The sequence below is a fragment of the Neocloeon triangulifer genome, unplaced genomic scaffold (genome assembly GCF_031216515.1).
Source record: "Neocloeon triangulifer isolate White Clay Creek 2 clone unplaced genomic scaffold, ASM3121651v1 ptg000022l, whole genome shotgun sequence".
In the NCBI taxonomy this organism is placed as follows: domain Eukaryota; kingdom Metazoa; phylum Arthropoda; class Insecta; order Ephemeroptera; family Baetidae; genus Neocloeon; species Neocloeon triangulifer.
The window spans coordinates 6684274-6709144 of NW_026775562.1; the positions used below are offsets into that span (position 1 = coordinate 6684274).

General features: G+C 37.0%; 1 protein-coding gene across 1 annotated transcript; it reads right to left on the reverse strand.

Annotated features, from left to right (window-relative positions):
• Positions 1-1348: 1348 nt before the first annotated feature.
• On the reverse strand, positions 1349-12919 carry LOC132204661 (homeobox protein Hmx). The gene is made up of 4 exons (XM_059633287.1): positions 12669-12919; positions 3941-4137; positions 2724-3019; positions 1349-2090 (listed from the first exon to the last, which is right to left on the reverse strand). Exons 1-4 carry the CDS (start codon positions 12917-12919, stop codon positions 1689-1691), a joined length of 1146 nt encoding a protein of 381 aa, XP_059489270.1. The 3' UTR covers positions 1349-1688.
• Between the last annotated feature and the right edge of the window lie 11952 nt (positions 12920-24871).

A 24871-nucleotide genomic window follows, 5' to 3' on the forward strand; every position in this document is an offset into this window, starting at 1 on the left:
GTTGACGAGAGCATTTAAGTAAGCCCATATAAGCTGCTTATTTTATAAACTAAAGTTTCGAATTTCGCGCTGCTGCAGAAGTGGTTCGTCTCGCACGCACGTCTTTTGATATTGGATTACCTGCGTCGAAAACCACGCAGGAGGGATGAAATTATGTATATTTTCTAAAATAAGATCAGAAAAATCTATTCCAGTTATCTTTGTTATTTATTAAGTTTTTTCTCACACATAATTTTGTTTGTGACTTATTAAATTCTCCATTTATGTTACAAACATGAAGTCCAACGGAATCGATGCAGCACAAGGTAATTTTTAATTTCTATATGCGCTCAGGGTATTGTACGTACATTATATGGCGTATTTACAAGGAATCATATAGTTACAATTACTGCGTACATATTTTCGATGCCAAAAATATTTTTCATAATTTCTTTGAAATAAATTTTTTTAAGAGTGACAGGCAAATAAAAGAATTTGAAGTACATCTTTTCTACGTTTTGTATTTGTTATACATTCTGAGCTTACTTAGCGGATTGAAACGGCTGAGCTTATTTTCGTCCTTAATTCCTAATTTAATAATTTATAAGAATTGATTTAGCAGTTTTGCGTTCTTATACACAATACTTTTAATTTTGTATAACTTTAAATGACACAAAAAACATTTCGCGCAGCATCTCACTTATCTATACAGAGCAAGGAATGTTTGTTCTGTCAAGTGCTTGCCAATAACGCAATTTGATAATCACAGAATATTTTGCAAAAACTTATTTGAGGTTCATTTTTTTTTGTTATTCATTTTAATAATGATATATTTGCCCCAAACATTGGGATTTCTGTACAATAAGAAATCTTGCCTTTTTGTCTAATCAGAGCTGATTGTGAGAAGAATACAATTTGTCAGAATTTCGCAGTGTTTTTTGATTAAGTCAGTCTACCTGTTTGCAAAACTTTCAAATATGGGATTCCTTCGGAATGAAATCGGTCAATTTCTCTTATATTTTGAGGTAGTTTATAATTGTGTTAATTGCAAGAAATGCGAATAGGCGGAATGAAAAACAATCATAACAATAGAGGACCTTGATACCTTTTTTTTATAAAAAACAATTTTATACTGAATTGAGTGGAAATGTTAAAAAAAAAATAATAATGACATAGCAAACTTATAGTGGTACGTTTCAGTGAATTAAATTTTTTAAATTAAATCAAAGTTTATCTTAAAAATGTTTTAATATTTATACTTAAAAAAGATTGAGCTTTTGAAAGAACTTGACATTATTTATTATATTTTATTCTAAATAAAATATATCCACTTTCATCATTTTTGTTTGTGAGGGATAAAAAAAATATTCTGGATTAGAATAATTGAAGAACAAAAATCGATCTGCATTGTGGAGATTAATAGTGAAATCTACAATTTTTTATCTTGTAAAATATGAAAAACAGATCATAAAGGAATAATTCTAAAGGTATCAAGCCTTTTTGGTGAATTAAAAACAAAATCGTGGTGGCCGCTTTTGAGTGACGAGAAGAGCAACAAACCTCAACGAACACATTGCACAACACTTTTGAGAAACAGAATCGCGTCCTTTTCTTTTCAACATGGCGCACACACATAGTCACTTTTTATTTGTCTCAACCGTCCAATAAATTATTCATTTGTTCGTCCTACGGTCGAGATCGAGTGATGGCTAGACGAGTCCAGAGAGGGTGGCCGGAGGGGGTGGGGCCCGACTCACTGGACTAGATGAGCCGAAGGCGGCCGCCGCGGCCGCGGCCGCTTGGTGTTGGTGGTGGTAGTAGAGGGCAGGGTAGGCGGCGGCACCGGGTGGCGGCCCGTCGGCGCCCGACGACGCGGACGCCCCCGAGCCGCCCTCGTGATACAGGATGGGCACCCTGACCAGCCGCTGCGCCGCGTGAGCCATGTTGGCCGCCTCGAGCTCAGCGGCCAGCTGCCGCTTCCACTTGTTCCGACGGTTTTGGAACCAAATTTTGACCTGCGTCTCTGTCAGGTGCAACGAGGCCGCCAGTCCGGCCCTCTCCGAACTTGACAGGTACCGTTTCATGTCAAATGTCGACTCTAGCTGGAAAACCTGTAGACAAAAATGACAAAAAATTGTTAATTTATTTTAATGCTTTGACGTGCTTGACGAGCGCGCCCAAAAGGTGGATTTTTCCTGACATTTTGAGCAAGAATGCGGTCTCCAATAAAAATTCAATTTTTTTTTAAATTTCTTAAAAAAAATACACAGCAGTTTTAGGCACATTAGAGATGAGGGGTATTTGGATGTGTGGGCCGAGTTTTAAGTGGAAAAAAAACACGGACTGTATAGTTGCAAATGAATGAGTAATCATCTTCTACAGTAAATATTTCAAACGTCTACATATAATCTTGAGCCCTGGAAACAAGCTTTTGCTCACAAAAGAAAGCGCCAAAAAAGAAGCACAACGCTTATTGCGCTCACAAGCTCTAAAATATTAATTATTAATTATTCCTCCTTCTTCTGGCAACAAAAATTTAAAATCTTTCCCGTTTGAAATAATTTGAATTAAAAAAATCAAATTATCAACATCGTAAGTGTTGATATTCAATCAAGAGGGGAAAACTTTTCATATGTTGAAATTTTAATATTTTTTATTTCAAAGTTTGGTAAAAAAATTAAAAATTCAAATGTATATTATGTGATTAAAAATCCCGCAAACCAATTGGCGTTGTATCGCGTTACCTGTGATCTTGAAAAGACAGTGCGCGTCTTCTTCTTTCTCTTATTTTGGCCGGCGGTGCTTCCGCCACTGGAGGTGCTGCTCGGTCTGGCAGGTTTGTTCTTGTTTTCGTCCTGCTTGGGACTCTGCATGAGCAGCGGGTGATGTCCGTGGTGAGGTAGGGGCGAGGGCAGAGGTCGGGGCGACGGTGCCCCTGGCGACAGCACCACACTCGAGTGCATAGAGCCGCTGGGCGAGGGAACGTCTTCGTTTCTGTTTACGCCGCCTGGAGAACTGGGGGCACTTTGGCTTTCGCTTCCTGCGAACATGGAATACCAATCTTAAAATTGGCAAAATAACAGAGGTTTAGAAGAATAGCTATTGATTTTTTTTATCGAGGAAACATGGTAATGAAATTTAAAATAAATTAATTAATTGTGGTGTGAAAAATAAATTATAGCCAAAGCAATAAACTATTCATCGATTTCTTAATTAAATAGCATATAATTATTTATATAAAAAAAACTTTCGGAGGATCATTGTCAAATGTGGTGTATTATAATTTTTGAGTAATATTCTCAATTATCTAATTTGCACTTTATGAAATTTTAGTCCTATTATTTGATTAGGTTTGTAGTTTTATTTAATAAAGAGCGTCAAACGATTTTGCAGCATGAATATAAGAAGCTGTTTTCCAGTCACAGTGTTAAAGAATCGTTTGTTCAGCACAGTGGCAAATGAGCCCAATTTAGGCCGATCGGCTTTCAAGTCGCGCAATGAGGAAATAGCTTCGGTCGTGTGTTTTGCGAGGCTTCTAAGGTTTCCCGTTTACGTTTTATGCAATGTTAAGTGCTTCTCTTGCCAACGATTTTCTTTTCCCCGACTGCGACAGCGTATATACTACAGATAACAAACAATATTTCATATCATTCGGACCAAAGATGCTGCGAGCGAATGGAAATTGGCTGCACCGCACCCCTGGCACCGTCCAATCATGTGCATCCATTCTAGTGCGGGGTGAGATTTCGTCGGAGGAGCATATTTGCCCAGAAAAGGCGCAGACGCGGTGTATTATTCTCTCTCTCTCTCCAGTCGGCTCTCGAAATAAAATCAATTCTTAACAAGCGCAATATCGCTCTCCGCCGGCAACTTCCCCTTTCAACTGCTTCTTTTATTTGTCTGCTGCTATTGAGCGGTGGCCCCCGGTACGCTCGGCCAAGCAATACAGTCGGAAAATTACCTGTGGGGCTGGGTCGGTCGCTGTGCGCCACGACGGCCGCGGCCGCCGCGTTCAGGGCGGCCACGGCGGCCGGAGAACGCTGCACCCAAGAGGAGTACCACGAGTTGGCGGGGTGTTTGCTCTCGGGGTAGATTGAAGTGAGGAATGAGCTCCGTCCAGCGACGGCCAACGCCCCTAAATGGGACATAAGGCCTAATCTGAAACACAAGTCCAAACAATTCAGGTTTCGCACTGTGGTAAAATGGTAAAAATAAATACTCAGAAAATATATTCTGCCTCGATTCAATGAAAATTGCATTAATTTTGCGTGCACAATTAATATTTAATGAAACCTCATGGCTTTATTCTGCAATTCAATACTCTGGGAACCAAATTTTCAATGTGGCTAGAAAAAATATCATTGGCTGAAATAAAAAAAGAAGCATATGTATCTATACCAATTTTACAATATTTCACATTAAGCACGTCATGAAAATTTAATTAATATCTTAAATATCAGAAGAAAAAAACACTTATTAAAAAACTCGTGAGATTTTTTTACCGCCGGCAATGCTTTTGATAATTTGAGTTAGTCTTCCTGCACAACACATCTGTCAAGAAATTGCCTAGTTCAAACCAATTCAGGCAAGAAAGTTTCATGCATCAAAAAACTAGTGAAATTGATTACTTTGGAATTTGTTTTAAACACCTTGAAAAATTAATGCAATAAATAAATCCAGTCTATACGCCTCTGTAAACCCACACTTTGAAAAAAGATCGCTACCCTTAAGCTGAAAGCTATGCTAAATTTTTTTTCAACATATTAATAATTCCTTTAATTCTTGTATTAGTCAGCGAGCAGCGCGTTTGCTCATGAAATAGGGTTGTAGACTGTGACCGAAACTGGTAGAGCCGTTTGTTTTTGAATAAAAACATTTTTTTGCAACGAGGAAAAGCCCGATATCTTCATTTCCAATTCTTTTAATATTTATAATAATTGTGCTGTCAAGTTTCTATATGACAAATATTTTTCTTCTAATAAAAAAAGAAAGTCAATTTAAGGCTGACGTTGATCGCCTCAGAAGTGAACTGCGTGTCTTAAGATTTCGCATCAGGAGTCCAAAGTTTTGCGTGAAACAATTGTGAAGGGGCGAACAAAGTTTCCTTGCGAGTTGGCAGCGGCTTTTTTCTTTCTCCACGTCGCGGTGGCGGCGACGATCCAATCGATGCTGCAGAGAAGTCTTTTTCGCTCTCTCGCTTGCTTGAGTAGGTCGTTTTACAAGGAACATGACACCTCCCCCAGCCCACCCTCTTAACTTAAAAGCAAGCGACCGAGAATGCATCCCCTCCGTCTTCACCGACGAAAAGACCAACTTGGAGAAAGAGAAGAGTCTCTTCTGTTCCAAGTCGCTAAGATTATCTGCATATAAACTGCTCCGCGCTAATGCGATCTTTTTAACTCGGAAAACGGTTTTAAATTGGCAAGGGGAGAATAAACAACCCTGATCATATTTTACAAAAATAAAATCAGGAGTAAAAAAAAAAGTGCGTCAAATAAAAATTGTTGTTTGTACACAACATTTGTAATACAACAAGTCATTAATTCGACGTTGAAAATGAATAAGTAAATTATGCAAACAAAATATTAATATATCACATATTGATCAATAGACATTATATTAATTCATAATTAAAATTTCAGAGAGCACACAAAAATCAGGAGAGAGGAAATATACTCCAGCAGAATTAAATGGATTTCCAGAGGATAAATATATAATTTCTTGATTCCTAAAAATTCTCAAATCAGAGCACTTGAGGCAACAAAATAGTGATTTAATAAAATCGATTATTCTTAAATTTTAAGTTGACAACAACCTTTTTAGTTTTTACCAGTTAATTTTATTGTTGTAATTGGAAATCTCCATGCAAATACTCTGTATATCTGTATTAAAAACCATTGAAACTTCGATCATTTTTATAATATTTAATCCTTTTTTGCATGGAAAATAATCTGCCATTGTTGTCGGCGGTCGTCTGGGGAGTTGAACAGGCGACGCCTGGCGCTTGCTTCATTGCGCGCGGGAGGAGGAGTGCGCGGTGCAGGAATAATTAATTTTGATCGCGGGGGCGCCGTCGGCGCAGAAAGAGAGAGGGAGAGAAAGAGCAGAGAAAGCGGCTGTGAGAGAGAGCGGCGGATAAAATCAATACTCGTTGGCGGCGGCGGCGGCGGACGGACACGGAACGCTCCTTGTGCAAAAATGCTGCCGCGCCGCCGACCAATATCATCGCTCCCCCTCCCGCCCCTGATTTAAATCTGTTGGTGCTGGACACGACAAGGGAGCACAACAGACCAAAAAGGTCACTAACAAAATTTGTGGTGCAAAACGAAGAATTTCATAAAATATTTTTAGTTTCAATGTTTCACACAAAAACTTCAACTATATACAAATATATTTGAAGAAGTGGACACTCAAGGATATAATCATGGAAATGAAGAGATCAGACTTTTTCCTTGTTGCAGTTAATGTTTTTTATTCAAGAACAAATTATTTTATTACTATGTATTCCACGATCAGCGCGTTTGCTAATGAAATAGGGTCGCAGACTTTGACCGAAACTGGTCGAGTCATTTGTTTTTGAATAAGAAACAAATTAAGCAACGAGGAAAAAGCCCGATCTCTTCATTTCCTATATAAAAATAATATGTATTTTAATATTATTATTCCTTCACTTTGAATGTGTCATTAGTGATATTACATATGATGTCTCTGTCATTGCATCGTAAAATATTTATTCTAATTTTTCAAACAAAGACGACGAAAGAAGGAAATGGAATTAATATTCTGTTGCAAAAAAATGTTCTTTGACACGCACGAGCATTTTTTTTTTTTTAATTCTATATGACAGATAATTTTTTTACATTATGTCCACGATGTACACGAAAGAAAAATATTTTTTTGAATCTGAATTTATAAAATTAATTAATAAAATCGTCTCGGGTAGTCCTTTCGGACTGTGCTATTCTTTTTTGATGCACCAGAATTCTACCCAATTATTCAAGTCAATATGAACAAATTATGTAAAAATTTAAAATTCTTATTTTCGGGTCGGAAAGAGCAAAAGAATGAACTGAACCGCAAAAATCTGTTTGCAAAATCGCTTCTCTCAGTCTATACGCTGCGGGTAGGTAATAGGCGCAACCAAATCTTTGGCGAGAGGGTGGTTGTTATTTGCTGAATTTTGGTTAATCAAGGGAGAGCGCCGGTAAACGAGGGTGGAGGGAAGAGTGCACGCTTGGGGGTGTATCGGTGGAAAATGATCCCATGCAGAGAGTTTCCCCGTTCAAGCCTTTATCGGCGGCCGGCGGAAAACTAAGTGGGCCGTGTTTTCCACTCGAGCTGCATCTCAGGTGGATGAGTCATTAGGCCTCGTCTTGTTCCATTAATCGTGAGCGCGCGTCCGCAAAAGGACGAGCGAATCTCTCTTGGGTCGGTTAGTGATGGATTTTGTTTCCCTTCGATAGAGGAGGGAATTCGTCTGCTCCACACAATATGGAGAGGGACCTGCTTGTCCGCGCTCGGTTTTGATTTCGTCGAAAATCGAAAATGCACTTAAGCTAAGGGGCTGAAACTACACCCTTGGCTGCTGGGGTGGATGCTGAGCTGTTTGTTACATGACGAGCGCCATTTTTATATAAGACGGGGGAACACTACATCAGGAGTTTCAGAAAATAACTGCAGATTTCTGGAAATTTAGTGTAATGAAAACTCATATAAAATTTTGTTATTGTTTTTAAATTAATTAATTAACTCTGAAATATTTTTGGTGCTAAAAATTTGAGATTCAAATTAAATCAAAAAGAAGAACGAGGCCATTTGGATTAATTATTTTATACAACGTAAAAATATCAGCTCATTATTATGCATAGTTAATGACATGATACATGACAAATTATTAAGTTGCAAATTAGGTTTATTGGTGTACCACAAGGCAATCTCTCCCTATATAACGAGATACATCATCCAGATATTCAAAATTATAAATGAAAACTACAAACAAAATTGGAGTTAGAAAAAAATACACATTTTCTAGAAAAAAAATTAATGCATATAAAATTTACTCTATTTTTAGAAAATAAAAAATTTGAAATCCAAATTTCATTACTTTATTTTGTGCATTGTTATTTACTAGGTGAACGGTCTTAAATTTTAATCTACAACAAGTTAAATTTATTCATAAAATATGGCATCATGCTGGGCGCTCAAAAAGCTCTCGACTCTGCGGCCACACCTAGCGCGGATGTTTGTGGCCTCCAGTGATGCAAGGGGTGTAATATTATTTAAGTGCGCACACCCGCCGCTGGCATTTTAGAGTCTATGTTTTCCCACGAGTAACGAGATAATTTAAAATTAAATAAATGAAATTTAGCTTTAAGTCAAATTTAATTTAAATCGACCAGAAAAAGAAAAAAAAATCATTTAAAAATAAATTTCATTTTTTGGAGAATTTTTTTACCCTTCTTGGCACTTATTGAGTTGAAAATAACTTTCAATAAATCATTTTATCTTCGGTGTTTGAGTGATAATTACGTGAAACTTTGTGTGGAATAAAGTAAGTAATCTTTCAAGTCAAAAAATTATATTTCTTTACAGCCAAATTTTTTATTTGCACTCACCAGTTTTTGTTAGGGATTTCTAATAAAATTCTTGCTTTCTATGTTGTTTGTTGGGGCGGTTTGTGTTGGCCCCTTTTTTTGCAGGTTCTAATTACATGGCAAAGCTGCTTTCGGTGCAACTAGCGAGTTGATAAAATACACTTTGTCAAAAAGAAGCGCAGAGCGAGAGAGAGAGACGCGGAGGCAGAAATTTCGCCTTGAGGTTTCGCCATTGTGGCGCAAAACGAGAAAGAAATAAGGGAGAGAGCAGTTGATTGAAAAGCTCGCTGGTGACAACCTAGCAGAGAAGCAGTTCTGTTAACAATCGTGGCCACTGAAAGCGAGCAATCTTTCTCTCTCTCATAAAAATCTCTCTCTCTCTCTTTTAATTTTTCCTTTTGGAAAGAGTGAGCGAGCGAGGACCATTTCTATAACATAATGAAGAGCGGCGGGAGGAAAGTAATAAAAATTTTGATGACTGATGCTTTGCTGGCGAGACTCCTTTGTTTCCGCGTTTAATTCAAACCCTTCTTTCTTCCCCCGGCCGCGAAATAAGCTGCTGTATGCGATTTTATTTAAACTTGTATAAAAGGAGGCATTTCTCCCCCATTATTTAAAATTTTTCAAAACAAAATGCGGAAAAGGACAGCCAGAACGAACAGCAGGTTTATTTTTAATTATCCTTCCTGTCACTGCTTATATTTTTATTATTATTGTGAATGTACTCCGCGGAGTAGAAATATTAAAAAAAAAAAATATATACACAGACATAACTTTTTTATACTTTTACACAATGTTCTTCCACCACAACTCGATGTCTCATCCGTGCAAAAAAAAAATTATATATATCGTTCCCATTTTCTCTCTGCATTGTGTGCTGCGACATTTCGAGGCTTTGTGCAAGATTTCGCGGAAAAGCGCCGCCGTTATTATTGAGTTTCCATGCATGCAAATGATAATAAAACAGGGAAGCTCATTCGTTATTGCGCCGTCGCACCGGATGTATCGGAGTTTTCCAGAGGAAAATCGCGCAGACCTAAGAGCAAAAACTGCCAGACGTGTTGACGTGTCACCCTCAAATTCTGCTATTCTTTCCCATTAGGCAAGCTATTATTGTCTTTTGTAGAGAATAAGAAAATATAAAAGCAGACGAGAATCAAAAGAATGGAAGTGGCATATATTTTAACATAAGAAATTAGCTAGTTAATTAAATAAATGGCTCTAGTTATTATTTATTGTTCTCGGATCGGTCAATACAAAAATTTTAAATTGGAAAAAAGAGAAGAGTAAATTTTTTCAATATATTTAACTTGTCTTGTCAGTGTTTTTTTTATGTATTGACTATTCACGTTAATCCTGTTGCGGTGAAGTTTGCATAACACAATAAACAATCAATAATTTCGCATGAAAAAATAAGCTTCTGGCTTCTGATACAATATGTATTATCTCTGCTATTTTTTCTGCCATTATAGGAATTAATTAATTGTTTTAGTATTTTCTTTTGGAATCGCTAATCAGTGCGGAATTTTCTTCCACCACGCTATTCAGATTTATGGCTTCCAAAAATGTTGTTCGATTCCTTGTGTTTCAAAAATAATTATAATATGACTTATATTTTTATTTTGCTTATTGGCTAGTTTAACTCCTACGACCTTAGCAAGTAGAAGAAACATTTTTCTTTTCAAATTGGGCCTGTGAAAAAAAATTTTCTACCAGTTTCAGTCACGGTTTGCGACACTATTTCATGAGCAAACGCGCTGCTCGGCTGACAATTTACAAGAATATATTTCATACATTAATTAAAATTGTATCGCAGAAGCTTTTCATTACCCCAAATTTCTCCTTTAATTTGAATGGAATTGCAAATAAAAAAACACGTGATTCTTGTACCGACTTTCATATTCCTAGAAAATTAGGCTTTCCGTTGGTCATACAAGTAGCATTGAAAGATAGCGGATTTTGCCATAATCCATTGACATAAGCAACTGCTTGACCTCTCTGACCAACGGTAATCCTATTGTGGCTATACGGGCACCTAAATTTTATTTTATTTTATTTTGCTTTTTCCTCATTCTAATTTGATGATGCAAGGATTCAAGAAGAAAACCATAACTGAATTGTGATTGTCCAAACCGCGAAGAAAAAAATTGAAAATTATAAGTTATGATTTTCGAATTTCCTACTTTTGAATAATGAAAAAAAGCTATTATTTAGTAGTAATAATTTGTTTAATTATTTTTATAAATTAATAAATTGTGATTTATAATACGGAATAAATATTATCTGAATCTGAACAAGAAAAATATTAATTTCTTTATTATATAATGAAGTAATTAAATTAATTTTATAATTCTTATTATTTATTCTTCTGTCCATACAAAAAATTTGAAAAAGAGAAGAAAAGGATTTACAACTAGCAGATGTCTGCTAAAACGCCCGACAAATTCAAATTGATTCAAACTCGAGGTGGATTTGGATTTCAAGAAAAATTTAAACCTTAACGACATATATACGTGTTATGGTCAAAATTTTAATAATTTCAATCGCATATCAAGAGTCACTTATCAATAAAAAAAAAATCCGCTCCCGCGGTATAATAGAGATTGCAGCGCATAATGTTGTGAAGCGTTTTTCGAGCAGTGATATCTATCGAGCGGCGCAAACGCGCCGGCTAAAAAAGCTTTTGCACGAAAGCCAGTCAGCCGCAGGCTTGTGATTTTTCATCTATACCAAAGCGAAAGGGTTTTATTTTTATATTTATCTTGCCGTTGTGAGCGTATTTAACAAAAGCCGCTTGCTGATATTCCAGCGCGATTTCTAGATTATTTTTAATTTTTAACCATCGGAAATATGATACATATGGATTTTGGCACGTAAAATATGCATGTGATAACTTTTGCAGAGATAAAATAGCAATAACATGTTCACCAAGGCACTAATCAAAATCCCCTTAGAAAAACAAATCACTTTTTGTTCTGATAAATGCACCCCTATGGCTTCCTAATTCCCAATTCACCTCCTTAATTTGAAATAAACAACAACGCAAAAGTCCATAAGTGCACTGGTGAGCTAAACTTTTGTGTTTTTTTTTTTCAATCAATATTTCATAGAAAACTTTGCAATATAAAAAACCAAACGAATGATAATAGATTGAACTTACTTTGAAATGATTCATGCGACCATATAGAAATTATTATTTCTAAACCTCCTGTCACAGATTTTAAAACGTTCTCAGAAATAATCAAATGAAATTTTGATCCAATATTTGATATTCTTCTTCTGCTCCAATTGGTAGTATTCATATTTAATTTAACAGAAACTAGAGGCGGCGCCTTTTCTTGTCCAAAAACATTTCCCTCCCAAAAATTGTTATCTCAATTTTTCTTTGTGATCTGTGCATATAACATGTATGTAATATTTGTCGGACAAGAATAAACAACAATAATAATAAAAACTCCGCGCTCGGACCAAATGCGCAAATAAAAAATCATCTCTGATTCGGATTATGATACAAGTTAGACAGAATTGAATAGGCAGAGCAATGTGATTGGCCGGATTATGAGAGAAATGCCGATATCCAATATCGACGACATGCAAATTTGTAATACGGTATATAATAGCAAGAGAATTTCCCTATTCGCGCACAACTTACAACGCCGAGTGACACCCGAGAGAAGCCGCGGGCGTTGCGGGGTTTCTGTTAAAAACGACACAAGCACACGAAATATAATTGGGGATGAGAAGCCCCAGAAGAGATTGACCTGCGAGAGCAATATCAACATTTTAGCTCTCCCTTGTCACGGCCGGTTAAGAAGTAAGCACGTCTAAGGCTTATTTTAAGTGTGCATGTTACACACTCGTCGCACCAATTTGTGCTGCACACTAAATGTACACCCCTTCCAACCAGGCGAGACAGTGTGGAAAAAACACAAGGATTTATTGCTGCTATAGCAATTTGAAATGCTTCTCTTAATGCCTGAAAAGCTGCCATTTAAATCGATCCAGCAATTCCAATCAGAATAACTCAAAGTTTTGGTTGTTGTTGAATTACTTTGATCAAAATTTTTGGTTTTAAAGAAATAAAGGTACACAAACCTGGAAAGCATTGCGGGGTCGGCGTGCAAATGGGCCGCAGGATGCGGCGAGAGGGGCAGCGGTGCCCTGAGGACCCCCGAGGCCAGGCCCTTGGGTTGCCCTTTGGAGTCAGCGCGGCTGAGGATGCTGGAGATGGAGAAAGAGGTGAACGCGGCCGCCGACGAGACGGGACACGACGACGTCTTGTCGGCGGGGCCGGTGTCGGCGCCGTCGGCGTCGCCCAGCTGCAGCACTTCCGCCTGAGAATCCATCGGCAGCAAACTACAAACTGATCGCCGCTGCATGCGTCTTCCATGCTGCGGAGAACCACCCTGTGCCGTTCAACCCCCTCCCCCCACCCGTCACCGCAGTACCGGTTTTTCTTTTTCCGAAACGGTGAAAGCGGTTTACACGCAGAGGCAGGTGACAGTGTCAATTATTTGCCAAGAGACGACCCGCGCCGGGGATTTTGCGCTTATAATGAGCGATTGTCCCACACGACACAGGAAAATTAAATCTACTACAGCAAAAACAAATAATAAATTTAATCTTAATTTCAAACAATATTTTTTTTATATAATCCACATTTATTCAATTCTAATTTCATTGAATAATTTTTCAAAAATTAATGTAACCTTAATTCAAACCGCTTTTTTATTATTGTTCTTTATGTACTTATACATAAAAATTTGTCAAATTAATTTTCCGTCAATTCTTTAATAGCGAAAAATTGCCAAAGAATTATTTAACATCATTAATGCGAGAAAATAATTGTTCTACATTTTCTCATTAATGGGCTGAGAAATTGAAAATAAAATCATTGCAAACATTGTTGAATACCATTCAATTTAGTAATTTTTTCTATCAATTTTGTCTATATTTTGAGAAATTCCAAAGATTATTAGCATATATTTTTGTAGCTTCTGAGCATTATATAATTTGCTCATTTTAATTTTTAACAAAATTGTTTATTCCATTCCTTTATATGATTATTATTCTTTGATCACTGGTCCTTTAGTCACAATTCAATCCACTCAACTTGGAGATATCAATTACCGGTTGAAGGATCAGTTCGCAGCACAAGGAAATAGGCAGCGTGCAATTTGGAGGACGTAATCGAGGAAACATTTCGTAATGTCATTATCGAGCAACAGTTACGACAGAGAGCCTTTTAAGCCGACAAAGTAATAGTCCCTATTAGAGCTCGATCCCGGTTCATTTCGCTGGAAAAAAAGAACCGGTTGTTCCGTTCGGTGGCTCTTACCCTCGGCGGACAGGGCGTCGCCCCTCGGTGCCACACGATTTTGGCCCTTGGCCAAAGGGGTCGGTAGGACGGGAAGGGCGCAACGCGATCGGGCCGCTGGTCGTTGATTGGCCGCGGGGAGCACCGGGGGTGGAGAGCGGCGGAACAACCCCAAATGTGCTTAAGAGTTTTCCATTATGATGGTTGGACGGGGGTGCAAAAAGCAATTTGGTCGCGCTTGTAAACGCGAGCGGCATATTTTCCCTGCGCTTCTTCTTTTAAACTATAACGCCGCTCTTAATGGGGCCCATCCTATCTCTCTCTCGCTCTCTCTCTCTGCGTGCAAACAATAATTACCTTCTACACAGCAGACTACGTCCCTGTGCTGCGTTTACATTATATAACACACACTCACCACTCCCAAACTCATTTTCATCCCCTTTTGTGTATTTTTTTTCTGCGCCCATGCCGCACGTTTAAGGCAAAGTTCTCCCCGGCGAGAGATAGCTTGCTGGAGGAAGTTCTTGCTACGGCTGATGGAAATAAATCCTCTGCCTGCCGCCTCCGAAATTGGGATTTATATCTAATCGGTCGTTTTTCACACAGAAACACTGCTTTTGCTACACTCACTGGAGGAGGAAAATTTCAGTTCCTTTTTATCACAGGGAAATTTTTTGGATTTCAAGAAATAATAGAGTAACTCAAATTGTGATTAGCACTCAATTAAGGTTTGAGGCTTATTTTGCTAAAAAAATTATTGGTGTAAAGATTTTTTTTTTTATTTAAAAAGATATATATTGTTTTGATAATAATAAGGACTGCTTAATATTTTTTTTTTTGTTCTGTGTCTTTGAGTTTTTTGATGTATTTACTCGCTCTTGTAAATTTATAATGTTCAATTTATGGATGATGTACTTGGGCAGAGAATTCCCGGTGATAAACGAAATTTGCAACTAAAATTAAGTAGATAACACAATTATTATTCAAAGGAATAAATAGCTACATCCTTCTTTGTATTTCGATCTTAAATTGCTAAAAATTGTTTTTCTCCAAACACAGCTACCACAATTACATTTCATTTGAATTTTTTGGCACATTAATAGTACAAAAGAGACCGGAAAATTTATCTCCCAATTTTTGGGAGGTTTTAAAAAGTGAAGATAAATATACTTGTAGGACCCATATTTTTTATATTATTAAATTGATATTAAACAAATTGACAAGGACGCTAGGCCCGCATTTCATTTCTTTATCGCTGTTTTCCACTTTTCTTTATTAGGATTTTGCCTTTTCATGAAAAATAAAATTGTGCAATTGCATTAAATTAAGTCTATCTAATTTCATGTAGAGGTGTCAATTATTTTAATAATATTTTTGAGGCTTAAACTAAAATCAAATGCATACATTTAAAATGAGAAATGGTGCAGAAAATATAGATAGATACATAAAACATTGTTTTTTAAGTTATTATTCGGCTCCACGATATGTATTGTACAAGTCCATTTTTGACGTGTCGCAAAATTTCAACTGATTGTATATTCAAATAAATTTTGATTCAATAGTTGATTGGACTGGAAATGCTTTGGACGTCAAACAACAAACGCCGCACACGTTCGATGGTTAAACCACAGAATCCGTTGCCCTCCCCATAAAACGCAATTGCCAAAAATAAATTGGAATTGATCGTCGACTCTTGCGCGCGACAATTGCGTCGCTCTCCTTGCCGGCAAAATATTATTGACCACAAAAGCGGAGCCACTCATCCGCAGTAGCAACACATGCGCGCGGGCCGCACAAAGCATTAATTATCGCTTGCACGCAGCCAGCCAACCAGCAACGCAGTATCGTTTAATTAAAAAAATCGTCCTGCGTATTTTCCGTGAGCGGTACCGAATCGGCAATAACCCTACAAGGGAGATGTAAAAAAATTTACAGTATGAAACCAGCTTTTAAAAAATGTTGAAAGAGCCAATTTTCGTTATTCAACTCAATTTATGACATTTTTAATGCGTTGACTTTATTTTATCCCGTGAAATTCTCACTGCAAATAAAAAAAACTGTAGTTTTGCAATTCGCATAAATTGCTGCGTTCAAGATAAAATTTCATTTATTATTTATCAATTAAATTTTTATATTATGGTTCCACAATTTTTCTTGATGTGTTGCACGTTGCATTTGTTTCTTAATATTTCAATACAGTGCTAATTAAATTTCTTTGATAAAGGAATTGCTAAAACAGATGAACCACCACTAGCCAAGATAAATAATAATATTCAAACTCCCGCGATCAAAAATACCGAAAAATACCTTATATATCCGCCGCAGTGAGTCGCAAGTAAGTTTATTGTTTATTCTTCTTAAATTAAGTCGTACATGAATCAAAGAAAATAAATAATAATATTTATCATTTCACAAATTAAGAATTATTTTATCCATTCAGTGTGTGCACAGATTTTAAATAAGCACATAAAATGATTTTTAGGTTGACCTTTTTAGGCACATTTTATCAAGGATTTTGCAGGGAATGAAAGTAATATTCAATATCTTTGTGTAGGAATAATAAAAATAAAATACAAAATTTTCTCTTTGAGTACGAGTGTGCTTACGATTGAAGATGAATCCGAAAGAAAGATCTATTTATACTTTTGGTTTGCACAAAAGGAGCAATAAAGCAATCAGATGGTATCTCTGCTGAGCGAGTTGACAAATCGCAGCGAGTTGCTCTTTTTGAACGAATTGATCAGTTACGATATCGGTCGGCACGCGTGATGTTTGCACCACGTTCAATTGGAGGAGAAGCATGTATTGAACTGTACAGAAAATTATTTTCGCGCTAGAGTGGCGCAGCTTGAAAAATATATGGCAAGAGATTCCAGCTTCAAGCTGGACGCAATGAAGCCTACCCAAACTGTTGCCGCTGATCCGATAAGGCCCGGTGCTGGAGAAGGGGAATTATTATTTATCCCCATCGGTCCAGCGATTAATCTGGGCCGACAACAACCATAGTGTGCCGCCGCACAAAGGCACTAATCCGTCTTGTCGTGCGGAAAAAAGATGAGAGGACACATGAGCACCTTCCTTTTTTCTGATAAAAGAAGCGGCCAGCTCCCTTGTGTCCGATTTCAAAATATATATATATTTATTGCGTGAATTTGTAGATTTTGGTCCTGCCGGCGCCGCCGGTCTGCTCATCACAATTGTGCGCGCGGAATAAGCGGCTCTTAACGGCGGCGGCCAACAAGAAAGAAGGAAAAAAGATTCTTCTATTCTCATCGGCGGTTGCATTTGTGCTCACGAAGAACAGATATACACTTACGAGCAGGTCCACTGCACTTTTCTTCTGTAGCATAATTTTCAATAGATTTGAAAATCGTCAAATATTTATTATTATAAATTAACAATATTTACAGTTACATGGCGGTATTGGAAAAACAAGAATTAGCATATTTAAATTAAATATATTTTGGTGTCCGCAGTGCTTATTTTTTTCAAGTTATAAAAATAACAAAAAAATGATATAATTATATAGAGCTCATAATAAAATAATAAAATCCATAATGGAAATGAAGATATCGGGGTTTTTCCATTATCATCTCCTCGAGTGTCAACTTTTTCAAACAAATATCCATAATATCCGTAAAAAAATTGAATTGAATTGACAAAATATCATAGCTACCCGCACAAAATTAAAGAGATTTGCAATAATGTTTCCATTTTTCTCTCTGATTTTCTTTGGAAATCAAGAAATATTTAACAGTTTTTTTTCCAACGAACTCTATTTTAGAATTGAAACAAGTTGTCAAGATAAAAAAAAGAAAAAACGTTACAAGCCAATTTCATGTCTATGAACGATACATGATAGCGTTCCTGCAGGAGTTAACAAATAATTTTTTTCCGTCCGCGGCACAAAACTCGTTCTGCCTGCCAAGAAATTGACTGAAATCTTTTGAACTAACTGCACTGCTGGGCGTCCAAAAGGCGAACAGCTTGCATTCAATTGACAGGAACAAATCGTACAATTTCCACGCGATACAATATTTCTTTCCACTGTGTTCGTGCACTCCGGGTGTTTGTGTTGGATTGAGATGCAAAGGAGGGCAGCGGGCGGTGAAACTCATACCCCTTTTTGCTTGTTTTTGTACCACCCAGCGCTGAATGGGCCTTTTATGGAGAAATGTGCAGCTTGATTTCCCATTATTCCAATACAAGCGCACAGTTGGATTCTTTTTATCCGGAGCACAATTGAAGCAAAGTGAAAGAAAAACGTCGTCAAGTTTAGTGATGGGAATTTTATTCTGCTCTGTATGTGCGAGTTTATTTTTTTATGTGAATGTTTTTGTGACAGAGGTGAAATTGAATTGAATCGAGAGGTTTGTCACATTAGGGCGGCTTGTCAACAAAAGGCGGCGGCGGCGGCTCCCATACAAGCAGCATCTCTACCACTATTAGGAAATAGATTTATTTGAGATGCGCTCTCTTGATGTTTTATTGTATTTATTGTCACAAGAGAAGTTTGTACATTCGCGGTTTCGTCTTGAAGCACTCGTTGTGACACACGAGATTCTTATTTATTTCTCCCTCTTCCGTTAGAGCGGTGTTACATAAAAGAACAATCACAGGAAGTTTTTGAAATTCAAGGCGATTACACAAATTGGCTAATAAAAATTGTCAAAGGAAACAATAAATCCAGAAAATCAATATTTATGAAATATAATTTAAAAAAATTTCATCTTAACCCGCCTCAAATTGTAGTCGGCTTTTTCATTAAAATCGTATCAATTAAGGCAAATTAGGACATTTAAAAATCAATATCAATTCAACGGAGCCTTCATTATGAGGAAAATTAGTTCAATCATAGCGGAGACAAGATAAATAATTAAAATCAAAAAATTTATTGAAAGTATGTGTGTTTATTTGTCGATTTTGAAAAGCATCTGCAAACAACATCATCAAAATATGGTCGATGGAATAAAAATTGCAAACAATTGGAAAAAAAACTAAGCGCGGCAGATCAAAATGCTGCAAATCGATGCGAGATAAATTTTCCCACAAACAAAGTTTCTTTTGTCGTCGTGGCTGCGCTGAGAGGAGTGCGTGCGCGCGCGTGCAACAATGTGCTTGGTGGAGTAGGTGATTAATGCGAGCGGAAAATCAATTGTTGCGCCACTTTTCGTGCAGTGTGTGTAAGCGAAATATTATGTTCCAAATAATAATTCATGGGAGCACTTTTTCTTCTCAGTCGGAAATTATTAGATCAAGAGCTAGGGGGCTCCGTTGCGTTGCAAATAAAATAATAAACGTGCTGGCCTTTTGAATGGGTAATGGGGGTTGATGTTTGCTACCCCCCAGCGAGAAAATCTCATCCCGGCGTTTTGTGTTACTCGATGCGCCTGAAAAGACGAGTAATTGATAATGATATGTGCTCTCCTATAAGCAGCCAGCTTTTCATTATTATTTGTGTGTATCAAAGTTAAGGGGCGCGTACGTTTTTCATTCTGGCGCACAAAAAGTAACCAGAGCGGCACAATACACAGGCTTTTTAATTTGTGTTTGTCGAGAGCGTGCGGATAATGAGATGAGAGCTCCGTTCGAGGGCTCTCCAATTTGCCGTCTAAACTTGCAACAAATATATATAAGTGAGTTTGTCGAAAAGCGAAACAGCATCATTATTATTTCCACAGCAAATATAAAGACCGCTAAAGGAAACAGGAAAGTTATATTTTAAATTAGAGAAATGCAGAGGTAATCAGGAACGAGAGAGAAATGTTTATTTTTCTTGTCCAATTTGACGTGAATGATAAATGATGCTGTGAAGTGTATGAAATATATGTATGATGAATGAGTGTCAATTTGAAAACAAATTTCTTTCAATGTTGGAAGAGATCAAGAAATAAACTTTGATTGTTTTATAGAGGTATACAATCATTTAAATATAATTTTGACACCTTATATTGGAGTGATCAGCAAACTTAAAGGCGTCTCCCATATGTTTACTAGGCTGAAATATAAAGTTTCGGACGATATTCTGTGCCTTCTCTGTACATTCTCGAGTGTATTAAATTTCTAGTGCAAAACCGCAGGCTTTTTCAAATAAAGTTATAACGAAGATATGAGGAGGGTAACTCGATACAATCAAGCAAATATCTGTGGCAACGATCTGATTAATTGTGAAGGAAATTAAGCTTAAGAAATCGGTTGAAAATCCCGAGTTTATGATACCAAGAAACTTAAATGCCTTATTACCTATATTATTGAAAATCCTCGAAAGTGACGAGGTCCTTGTAAAGGAGGTTAAATCTGTTGTACAATTTTATGACCTGAACGAGTTTTATCGTTTCAATAATGTTCTGTACTATGACTTATTTTAAAAAGTGTTTGATACTATAAGCAATGCTTAACAAATTTTAATACAATGAATACTTGTAATAAAAATAAATAAAAAGATTCGTAAAAATAAATTTTTAATTAAATTGGCTTATCTTGCCAAAAAGGTAGAGCTATGATTAAAAAATCAACCGAATTCGGTTAGAAACTTCCTTGCTAAAATTTTTCAGATGCATTTTTTGGACAAAACGGCCTATATTAATTTTGGTAAAGCAGATTCAAAATTAAAAAATAAAAGACTTTTCCAAAATTTATGACGAGTTATTATAACATTTTGCTCTCACAAAGAGCTGGGAGAGGAATTTATTGAACAAAGAGCACAACATATTTGGAGTGGATTTTGAATAGCCCTGAGGGGGCTTGAGCAGCAGGCGGGTAAGGCGGTACAGCTACGCGGCGCGCATGGCCGGGCAATCATAACACATGATAATTACATAATAGTCCGCTCATTACTCAAGCGCTGTAATCCAACTTTGCGGATTAATCACCTCTGAGCTCGGCAGCGGTGCCTCCCCTCTCGGCAGCACCCTCCTTTGCCGTAGCCGCCGATTATCATTGTTATTTGCTCGCTAATTGATGCGCCGCGCAAACGCTGCATCCGACTTGCCGACGTGCAATTTAATCCGCCGCGTGTAATTCGCCAGCAACAGAATAATCACCTCCTTTCCCACTATCTACCTGCGCACCAATTATAAGTATAGGAAATTAAAGGATGGATCGAAATTTACCTTAAAAAAAAAACTATCGCGATGAAATTTTTTATAATTGAATTAAGTTGGAACTCTCTTTGCAAGTTAAGAATATTTTAAGACAAGCGCTTGTACTATTTAAAAAATATTTCAAATATTATTTGACTGGAAGTGTGTCCGTCTCATTTTTTAATATAAACAAATTATGTTGCAAATAATGTTTATTGGTGTACACGAGATACATCATCCAAATATTCAAAATTATTATATTATTGTTTTTTTTTTATTATTATTATTTTTTTAGGGTCAGGCCATGACAAAGTCTTGTCGGCCTGTGCCCTTTATTGGTGGTACAGAAGGCACCACCCAATTAATTTTTATTTTTTTATTTTTGGGTTTTTATTGTGTCGCATTCACCGCGGCGGCCATATCTCTTTTGACGTGAGGCGTTTTAACAGATCTCCTCTAGTTGTGTCTGAGAAACAATTTTGGCTCAAGGTTCTATTTTTTGTATTATTTGTATTTTTTGTAATGAATTAAGTATAAAATAGAATAAACAATAATAATAATTTTATAGAAATTACACGGCAATGGATTTTGCTTTGAAATCGCTAAAGTTTGATTCAGCACATAAATATCTTGGCGGCAGCAAGTATAGCATAACTTTGTACTTGTGAAGTGCGCACAAAATAATTCAGACTCTTTCTAATAAATTTTAATTTATTTTTATTTTTAGAGTTATCTAAATCTCTTCTCTTGACTAAAAGAATGTTATCTTTTTTCCAATTTCACATTTGAATAAAACGAGATAATTGAACTGGAACTATATGTTGATTCATCCCCCTCTAGGTCTTCGTGTTATCTTGTCTCATTTAAAAGCAGGAGTGTTGATTAAATAAAAAGTAATGAAGGTGGAGTTTGCTGCAAATCCCTCGGCAATTAATGCACTCAAAGCTCCTCCTATCGTTCTTCTCTCTTTCAACTTTACGCTCACTTCTGTTTGTCGTTGGACGAGAGAAGCGCGGCGTGAAAAAATGATGGCCGTGTGGAAAGGGTCTTTTAAGATAAATGGAAAGAGAGTGGCGTGTCTGCTACTGGAAACACTGGAAAGAAATATTATTCAGAGCAGCAGAAGGTTTATCACCGTGTGATCTTCCTCCTTTTGCAAGGTAGCTCTGCTCTCTCTCTCTCTCGAATTCCTTTTGAGTCAGTCGGTCTCGTCATATATGCTGCTTTTTAATATGTTTGCGAGTAAGTGCTGTGCTCTTGCTCTCTCAGCGCTCTCTCTTGCACAAAAAGCATCTTCAAACATATCAAATCTAAAATGTAAGCCGTAGAGTGGAGAGAGAAAGAAAGATCCCCGCCGAGAATCTCTCTCGAGGCACCACCCAATCTTGTTAAATTGATGAAAAGAAGATGCGAGCTGCCCACTCGTTTCCTAGACATTTGCCACGTGGAACCACCTAGGGAGTGCAGTTTGGCATTGCATAAACTGGACCTTTCTAACAAAGATTTTTTTTTCTTTTCAAAAGTGCAAAGTCAATTCATTTTGCATGCTTCATTTTTTCCTCTAGATTAATATTTTTTCATTGTTATTTTTCTCTAAACAAACGTTATATTGCAATAATCAGGGCCTTTTCTTGTCCAAAATCATTTTTCCTCCCAAAAATTGTTTTTTCAATTTGCTTTTCGATATTGCCATAACATTTATGTAAAATCTTCGGACGAGAATAAGCAATAATAATAAAGGCTAATTCCAAACTTTAATTAATATCCAATAATTTGCGCCGTCCAAAATCATTTTCTGTTTCAAATAAATAAATAAATGAGGATGAGACTTAATTTAACAGCACAAAAAGCCCTCAAATAAGGATCTCGCAAATATTTAATCACCTCCCAGAGAGAGTGAGAACAATCAATGATATCAATGATAAGAATAATAATTATATCAAGCTGCTGAGAAAAGTTTTTTGACAATGTTTTATGGCATGCATGAGTTAATGCTGTGTAAACTTGAATATTATTATTATGTTAGGGTACTGACTTATTCTAATTAAAGATCGCTGTAAACATTTTGATCTAATGCGGATTAAATGTCTTGACTTGATATCAGAAAAATCGGTGCGTTTGAAACTCAAATTAGTTTAAGAGGAAATGGCTCACAAGTTTGAATCGTTTCATTAGTCATTTTTGTTTAATAATTAATCAATCATTTATAAAAATAATTATAATTTTATTTGTAAACGCTACTAAAAAAGTACATTTTTGTTTCAAATATCACAATAGCGAAAATCGTGAGCCGATGCTGCTGTGCATATTTTTGAATCGTTTCAAATTACACACGCATTAATTATTGTTGCTGGCTGATGAGGCAAGAGAACATTATCCGCTTCGCTGGAAATAAAACTTTGTTTCCCCGCTGCCGTGTTTTTGCTGTGCGGCCAGATGGAAAAATTCTGCGGCAATATTTTCAAATTTAACCATCATTTGCTCCCCCCACAGCATTTGATGGCGCCGGCCGAAAAGTATATATTTTATCTCCTTGGCAGTGGGAGGAGGTGTGGGGGACGAAGGAGAGTTTTAGCCCCGAGCTAGGAGCAAAAGAGAGAGTTTTGCCTCTTTTCTTAAAAGAGAGAGAGAGAGAGGTGGCTTGCTTTCAGCAGCAACGTCTTGGGTGTATCTTTAATTTGATGCAAGGCGGCTCAAAACATGATGCTCGTCAAAAAGTTAAACTTGTATTCCCGCACCACAAACCTGCTGCCGCCGCCGCCGCTTTTATGAAGAGAGAGAGAGAATTTTACTGGGGAGGAAGACGAGAGAGCGAGAGAGGATCGCCGCCTTTTAAAAAGTAACTCCTCTCTTGCAACTATTTGAAAAGCAGCAGTATTCAATGGCGGGCTGGCGAAGAGTAAAAGCAGCAGCTTCTTCAGCTTCTTCTTTGCAGCTAGATTTATACATTATAAATGGAGACGAGAAGAGAGAGGGAGCGGCAGAAAGGAGAGATTACTATAAGTAGTTTGTCGGCTAACGAAATCTTATCATATACCAGCCAGCGCCGACGTCACGGTTTAAAACGTCAAAAGCTGTTTTCTTTCCGCTAAAATGCATTCAAATTTTAATTTAAAAAAATTAGTAAAGACAAATCAAAGTTTTAAGCGAGTCTACTAGTTAAATTTCTTCTGTTTTAAATAAATATAAATGTTTTTGAAATTATTAGCACTTGTTGAGTTTACTTGATAGCCCAATCAATAATAATATATCTTCCAGGGATGCTGTATGATAAAACCAATTTCCACCTTATTCCGTTTAAAACTAAATATGTCGCGACCCTTTGAGTACAAAAGGAGTGCGTCGACCAGAAATAATCCGGATCTGGTCCTTTTCGCCTTTCCATACTCGGTGTGCGATTTTTATGGCAAAGATTATTTCCCCCAATGGTTGCAGCGATTTACTTTGTAAATTATAATAAAGAGAGCGAGAATGAAAAAGCTGCACCCCAGCTGCGAGCAGATTGGGGAGCAGCATGATTGAAAAAAGCGACCCCCGTGCTTTTATCAGCCAACCTAGATGATTCCTCTTTCTCTCTCGCTCTGAATACAGCATAGGGAGTGTCAAATGCCATGGGAGCTCTTTTAACTACTCTTGTAGGAAATGAATTTTCTGGATTAAAACTCACACAGCCAAATCACGGCGGGGTCTGCTGCTGGTAATAGTCATTTAGTTGGCTGCTTCTTTTCACTACAACACAGCTCTATTTTATAGCTTCGCGGCTAACACGGCTTTCGCATTAGCATCCATGCACCGCAAATGACTTTCCACCCGCTAAGTGCGATTCCGCATGAGACGATTCTCTAGCTCTTCTGAAAACGGAGATTTTCATTTTTCGAAAAACAGATGATAAATTTTGG